Source organism: Setaria italica, chromosome V (assembly GCF_000263155.2).
Source record: "Setaria italica strain Yugu1 chromosome V, Setaria_italica_v2.0, whole genome shotgun sequence".
Classification (NCBI taxonomy): Eukaryota; Viridiplantae; Streptophyta; class Magnoliopsida; order Poales; family Poaceae; genus Setaria; species Setaria italica.
In genome coordinates, this window is record NC_028454.1 from 30,396,420 (window position 1) to 30,404,006 (window position 7,587).

General features: G+C 40.5%; 1 protein-coding gene across 3 annotated transcripts; it reads left to right on the forward strand.

Moving 5' to 3' along the window:
• LOC101781367 (probable isoprenylcysteine alpha-carbonyl methylesterase ICMEL2) lies at window positions 1-7,222 on the forward strand. 3 transcript variants are annotated; one of them, XM_022827165.1, is made up of 12 exons: window positions 1-493; window positions 1,697-1,768; window positions 1,931-2,000; window positions 2,091-2,171; window positions 2,257-2,331; window positions 2,436-2,537; window positions 2,924-3,061; window positions 3,740-3,805; window positions 3,895-4,035; window positions 4,905-4,995; window positions 5,945-6,109; window positions 6,455-7,222. In XM_022827165.1, exons 1-11 carry the CDS (start codon window positions 13-15, stop codon window positions 6,104-6,106), a joined length of 1,479 nt encoding a protein of 492 aa, XP_022682900.1. In that variant the 5' UTR covers window positions 1-12; the 3' UTR covers window positions 6,107-6,109; window positions 6,455-7,222. The 3 variants fall into 3 exon arrangements, with proteins under 3 accessions (XP_022682900.1, XP_022682902.1, XP_004969288.1); XM_022827167.1 differs by having other exon boundaries at window positions 33-493; window positions 5,945-6,105; XM_004969231.4 differs by having other exon boundaries at window positions 160-493; window positions 1,692-1,768.
• Window positions 7,223-7,587: the final 365 nt, after the last annotated feature.

A 7,587-nucleotide genomic window follows, 5' to 3' on the forward strand; every position in this document is an offset into this window, starting at 1 on the left:
TTTGCGGCCGCCATGTGTTGCCCTCGCGGCGCGCCCCCAGTGCCCAGACGCGTGACGCGTCCCTCGTCGTGCCCGCCCGAGCGTCTCCTCGCCTCCGCGCTCCGCCTCCCCTATTTAGGCCCCACCACCACCACCTCGCGCCCTCGTCGCAACTCGCAACGCCCCCGCTCGCTTGCCCGCTCCACCGCGCCCCCAACCCACCCGCGCCCGTGCCCGGCCAAAAGAGAATTCGAATCTCCCACCACACCACCACCGCGCCTCCGCGGAGAATCGCAATGCGGGCCTCCGTCGAGGAGGCGGGCGCGCTGCTGGCGCGGAGCGACTCCTTCGGCGGCCGCCGCCGCCACCGCTCCGCGTCGCCCGTGCAGTCCGCGTCCCCGAGGCCCGGGAGCCTCAGGCGCCAGTCCTCGTCGTTCCGCGAGGACGTCGGCCACGCCGCCTCCGAGACGTACCTCGTCTCGCGCCTCACCTTCACGCTCCTCCAGTACCTTGGGTAATTCGCACGCGCGCGCGCTCGCGCTCTTCCTTCCGCTCCTCAGCTCCTTCCCATCCCGTTCCGACGAGTTCCGGTCGCTATCGGATTATTAATTAACTCGTCAACCCGCCTCGACAAAAGCAATTTTGGTTATCTAGTCAAGCACGGGCGACGGATTGCTCGATGCTACGCGCGGGCGTTGCTGATGGTTTCGATGCTGCTGGCCTGCAGCGGCGACGGTCGAATTACTTTTAGAAAAAAGCCGCCTACGTTTGGAGAGGCTCTCGTGGCTGGGTCGAGAAGGAAGTTTTTCGCGAGAAGCAAACAGGAGATTGATAAGACTGGATGCAGTTGCGTGTCGAAGTTTCTCGACAAGGGGGGCGTGGGAGTAGAGTAGTTTTGCTGAGATTAAGCTCCGGGGGGCCACACAATGACACAAGGCCTCGACGTTTCTGGATTTCCCTTGCGTGCAGGCTATATGCTGTTGCCCAGCAAATTTCATTTTCATATTATATTTTTTGATCTTAAAATCATGTGCATGCTGACGCAGTGTGATGCTGCTGTACATTTAACTAGTCATACAGCCCACTTGCTTTTGTCCTAATAACAGCTAATCAACCAATCATTGTTCTTGATTTTAGTATTGGATTGGATAAATGGGGGGCAATGAAGTAGGCATGTTCCTGATTGCCTGAATCTGGCGGCTGAATTTGGTGATATAAAATATCGGTTTCTTTCCATGGAAACCCAGTTCTACATCTTGTTCAGAAAATTACATCTGCTGACTATGACAATTAAATACGTGATAGAGGGCCGCACAAGTACTACTAGAAACATGTTAAGGCACTAGAAAATAAGAGTACAGATCCAAGTTCAGAATTGTAAAAGTACACAAGCTCCAATATTGAAAATGAGATCACTATATACAGGAGTACAGGACCTGTACACTCCCTGTACTGGATAGCTTCGTGTGTATCTTGATATGATGAGACCCATCGACAGTGTTCGTATATAGCAGAATTGTAGAAGTACACAAGCTCCAATATTGAAAGTGAGAGCACTATATACAGGACCTATACACACTCCCGGTACTCGATAACTTCGTATGGTATGATAAGACGCATCGACAGTGTTCACCTTTCGCTGGAATGCTTTGATACATAGCTTTACTGTTGTGTTTTTTATATTCTTTCTTATCTTTTTTACTATTATTCAGGATAGGCTACCGATGGATGTCACAACTCCTTGCACTCACAATCTATGCAATTTTACTTATGCCAGGATTCATACAAGGTATACTGAAGCCAACCTGTTAACATATCATATTCACAGAGTATGTTTTGTTGTTTCAATATATATGCTTGAGGTTGCCTTGAAGGGACCATACACCTCTGACTCCTTTCAAAGTAACATGATATCATTGTAGTTTCTGAAAATCCTTTTCTTGGTTTACAGTTGGATATTACTATTTCTTCTCAAGCCAAGTTCGTAGAAGTATAGTCTATGGAGAACAACCCAGAAACAGGTAACAGCAGCCTGAAAGTCCCCAAGCTGAAAGAACAGGTAAATATGTTCCCTATACATGGTTGAGCGTAATGATTATTACCCTATACAGGTTGGATCTGTACATACCAGAAGATAATAGTAGGCCCTGTCCAGTGGTGGCCTTCGTAACTGGTGGGGCATGGATTATTGGGTTAGTATTGATGATTCTGAAAGAAAAAAAAAACTACTGTAATCCTATGTTGCTATCTTTATTGATGAACTTGGCTTAAATTTAGTTACAAGGCATGGGGTGCTCTTCTTGGACGACGATTGGCGGAGAGAGGAATAATAGTTGCTTGCATTGATTACAGGTGTTGATTGTTTAACTGTATCACTATATTCTTTTATTACCAACAAGGGATTATGGATTTTTCTATCTTATTTGCTTGACACAACATACAAATACTCCTTCCAGAAATTTTCCCCAAGGTACAATAGGCGACATGGTTAATGATGCTTCTCAGGGGATTTCTTTTGTGTGTAACAACATTGCCAATTATGGGGGAGACCCTAATCAGTAAGTGAGCAAGTTCTTTAATTTCTCTATTAAACTTGGCATGCAATTTTTTATAATTTCATTTTGAGATTTGTCATGTATGTAACTTTTGAAATTTGTGATTCACACTTTAGTGCCAGCGGTTATTGATTGAAATTTGTTTGATAAAATAATTGATGATCACTGAGGAGAAAACCTGACCTCATCTGTTTATTATAGAACCTTACTCATTCTATTTGCTCTAGCTTTAAGCAGCAGAAGTAGTTACTTATCCTTGTGAGTTCTGTTAAGGATGCACCTTTATATCCTTCTGTGTTTAGTTGGTTAACTTTGACTATATGCGCATTCAAATTCTTGTCCCTTTTTGGCACTTAATTACTTGACTAGTATTTATGGTGAATCTGTAGGATCTACTTGATGGGTCAGTCAGCAGGTGCACATATTGCAGCTTGTGCCCTCATGGAGCAAGCAGTAAAAGAATCTGGGGGGCATCCTGTTTCTTGGAGTGTTACCCAAATAAAAGCATACTTCGGTTTATCTGGAGGGTGAGATCTTAGCTTCTATTGCATGAATATTTTGAGTCCTGCAGAGAGGCATGGGTTAATACAACTGTCCAAGGCTTCAGGGAGCTGAGCTGCTGTTAAGATATTCAGACTTTTTAGGATGATGCCTTTTGAGCTCTCCTTGAAATCTTAGCCAAAAATTCAGATACTCCCTCAAAATCCAAATGTTGGTCATTTTAGAATTCTAGTCGGCCAAACTTCTTAATTGGACTCACCAATATATAGAAAGTTACATATATTTACATCATATGGTTAATTTACTAGATTTGCCATGGACAATACTTTCATAATATATAACTTTCTCTATTTCAAAAAATTATGCTTCTAAAAAAAATTGCAATTCATCATATTGGAGACCGTCTCGATGTCCTAAATGACCTGCATTTGAAATCAGAGGTAGTAAACATATTGTCCTCACTCAGCATATTGAGTATCTTCTGTGGAAGGTATTATTTGCAAAGTAATGCTGGGGAAACATGCAATTGCCCTTTTTGAGTCTTCAAAATGTCAATGCATTGAAAATCTTCTCTCTTTTTCCTTGTCATGTGAACTACATACGTAAGAACTTCCTAAAATCTGAAAACATCAGTCTCCAAAAACCATCATTGCTTTGCATCTGGATGACTTGGCTTTATCACCAAAAGTGTTTTTTTCTTGCAGATACAATATCCATAGTTTGGTTGACCATTTCCATGAACGTGGTCTTTATCGCTCAATATTCCTCAGGTATTAAAGTGACTATGCTGTGGAAGTGGTAAATTTATCTAGTAATGGTCATAGATCACACTAAGAAAGCATATGAACTGCAATTTCAGCATAATGGAAGGAGAGGAATCATTGTCACGTTATTCTCCTGAAATCATCGCCAAGATGTCAAGTGCTGAAACCATAGCTCTTCTGCCACTTATTGTTCTTATGCATGGAACTGGAGATTATTCCATACCATCATCTGCTAGGTTTGTTCATATTCCTTCTACAAATGTTTGTTTAGGAAACTGAAGGACAATACTCAAGTAAAGCTGGAGTTATGGTTGACATGATTTGTCTATGCCTTGCCATGCTGTGGTGTCGAAAGGAAGTCCTATGTCTGTCCAAATATTTTTAGCCCTTGAATTTAACAAAGGAAACTTCTCCACAGCTGCTTAACTAATTGGATGCCTGTTATCCCAATCTGAAATATCAATTAGTAGTTATTGACATTGTACAAACCAGTTAAACAGAATTTACTTGTTAGATTACATGAAGCCATGTGGCAAGGTGGGGCAGGACAAAAGTACCCTTTTAAAGTGTCTAAAATATACTGCAATGCTGTGATGCTCCTGCAATCTTCCTTTTCCTTTTACAAATTTTACCATTCCTTTTCCTGTACACCAAAATCGTGTTTATATATACAGACTGGAAAGTTGATATACATCAAGTGCAACTTTTCTCGATAAAAACCAACATAAAATTTCCCATAACACTACAAGGCCAAGTCCCTTTGTTCTCTACACTCAAAAAGGTGGTACATTTCCTTCCAATAAATATGGCTAAACTAAGAGTATTGTTTGACTAGAATGTCGATTGCCGAGTTTTATGAGAATATTGTCTTCTCACATATAGCATTAGGGGTCAAATTTTCAGAGCAAAACCATCATGATAAGATTGCTTGCTACTTGTTTTTTCTGTGGTCAACTACTCTAAAACTTCCCCTTTTTGTATATTTCTCTGCTTCTACTGTAGGTTGATATTGTTGGCTGTGATCTGTTGCTTGAATTCATCATGTAACAATTGTAATCCTTTCTCAATTTCATGTTACCAGTTACTCTGTTTCTTTTGTGCGCAGTCAAACTTTTGTCGACGTCCTCCATCAAGTTGGTGCTCAAGCAAGGTTATTATTGTATGAAGGGAAAACACATACAGATATCTTCTTACAGGTTCATAGCATGAACTTTGATAGTGACTTAATTTTGTACTTGTTTCTGACTTTTCAAGCTCTGTTAGTATTTGAAAGTATGTAGATGTTCAGTAAATTCAATTAATACTGTTACTTATTGATGCATTAATGGTTCCTTTTTTTGCAAATCGGTTCACTGTTTTTTTTAACTAAGCTTGCTGGATATCCTTTGAATGTTTATGGGTGTTAGTGTTACAGTCATTTCTTTAATTCACCCCTCTTTAGTGTGGCAGAATTGATCTCACTGTTGATTATGTAGAAGGGCTCAATTATTTTACATGGGAAGAAAGCAGTCAGCTACCTAATTCATTAATAAATGGCTTGCCAACACTTACATAAAACCTTTCCTCAGTAGGGCTTTCTTGTAATGTGATTGGATTAAAATTACAGGTTTCTTGGCTTTAGGGTGAGATTCATAACATGCCTCTCCACAAGCAAACTATTGCTGATTTTAGGTTAATTGATCAGCTTATGACAATATTTTTGTCCTAGACCATGGTTGATTGTGAACTACTTTGATGAAAACACATGCTTGAAAAGTTGGAGGGAAGCTTGATATGCCGTACAATGCTACTGGTTTCTTTTCAGTCTGAGTAAACTATATTTGAGTGTCATTGTGAACATCCTTCTACCCTGGAACCTTAAAAGAACAGCTACTGACTGCTATTTGGGACTTAGGTTTGATGAATGCCAAAACTTCTCCAGTGATATGCATGTATCGGGTTTATTGCCATATTTCCTACTAATTGGTATTAAGCAGAAGATCTTACTGTATGTTTTCCTTGAACTTTCTTTAATCGGTGTAGTCAGAACTAACCCAACTGCCTGGAAATAGCTGCAGAATTTATTCTATTGTGGTTTGCTAGAGTATCTCATCCTAGTATGCATTGTTATAACTGAATATCTTGTTTCCTTATTTCTTTCCATAGGACCCTCTTAGGGGCGGAAGAGATCCATTGGTTGAAGATGTATTGTCTGTTATTCATGCTGATGATGCAATTGCACGTCAAAAGGTTGCTTTAGCACCAACTCCAAGGCGCTTGGTTTTTGAGTGGCAATTAAAGTTGGCCCGCCAAATAAGTCCATTCTAGTAGGTACTTGCTGCCCTCACCTCAAGCTTTTGCCGTATGATCTTTTTCTCTGGCATACGTTTCTCACGGTTATGATTTTGTGTATAAGGTTTGTAAATTTAGTTGACAAACAATTTCTGAATGTTTGATTCCTCATTAGTAGATGAATGCCAGATTTGCTTTTATGTTTCTCCTATTATTTCAGTATGCTGTTTCTGTATATGAAAATGACAATATAAGTGCTTTGAACCACATACATATATAGTGAATAAAGATCAAATTTAGATCAATTTCCTCATTGACTACTACTATTTATACCTGAAAGACTTTGTTTCCCTTTTAATGAGACTTCTTATATTTATTCAAAAGGTTTGGATACGGGTATTATATTAAACACAGATGTGTGCAAAATATCTAGTATGAAGCACGGCCAAGCTTGCATCTGTGGGTTTTGTGCCTTCACGAGGAAAGGGCGCCCGGGGCCGTTGATTTGGATTGGATCAATCAAGGAAAGAACTCTTCCCTCATCTTTCCTTGCACCTTGGCCCAGTTATGCTCTATGCGAAACTTGTAGGCTGTGGCTGGCACGCAGTATGAGAAGAAGCTAACATGATTGAAAACCACATCCTCTTCTCTCTTTTGCAACTGTACATAATGATGCATATTGTATTGCATACAGGCTTGTAACATTGTTTCTGTAATGTCGTGTGAATGTGTGATACGCAAGGACATTAGTACTAGAATATTTCTTCACAGGGAGAGGTTGCTCTTGCTCGGGCGAGCTGTTTGATTGGATTGAGGCAACGAAAATCCTCATCTTTCCAGGCATTTTTCCCCTGTGGAGGTCTGTGTAACTTGTAAAAGGTATGGACGTATGGTAAGACTACGGAGGAATGCAAGAGGAAGCAGCTCTCTGATCGAAATAAACACATCCTTTTCTAGTTTCCTTTGTTTATTTTCCCACGCTGCACATGGTTCTGTGTTTATGTAACTCACAAAGGCCTGTAAGCATGTATATTGTAATATTCTAGTTTGTGCAAACAGCCAAACACTGCTAGAATATTAGTCCCTGGCTGAACTTCACGATATACTGAGATATACTTGTAGCAGGATATATTTTCACTTTTTTTTTTCTAATGCGTCTGGCTATTGTTGCAAGTGTGCAGCCGAATATTCCGTTTTAAGTTACTCCAGTGCATGGTCTTTCAGTTTTCTCTTTCTTTTGGAAGTTACTCTAGTGCATATTCTTCCTTTTTTTTTGGCAGTATGGTTTGCTACGCATGTACCGTTCCTAGTGTTGTTTCTGATGCATGCTTGCAACTTTCCTGAGGATTTCTATGGGGACTTGCGACTTCATGAAGATTTTTTATGGGGCTTTGCAACGTAATGATAAATTGGTTTTGCTTCTTTTATTGTTCTTGATTATTTTCTACTTTTCTTTCACGTGTAAGTATGCTTAATACTCTCGTATCTTATTTTGTGTTTGTTTTCTTGTGTAGTTC

Coding starts and splice junctions, on each gene's coding strand:
- LOC101781367 (XM_022827165.1), top strand. CDS start 13: ATGTGTTGCCCTCGCGGCGCGCCCCCAGTGCCCAGACGCGTGACGCGT. Junction 494..1,696: donor ACGCTCCTCCAGTACCTTGG/GTAATTCGCACG, acceptor TATTCAGGATAG/GCTACCGATGGATGTCACAA. Junction 4,036..4,904: donor TCCATACCATCATCTGCTAG/GTTTGTTCATAT, acceptor TTTTGTGCGCAG/TCAAACTTTTGTCGACGTCC.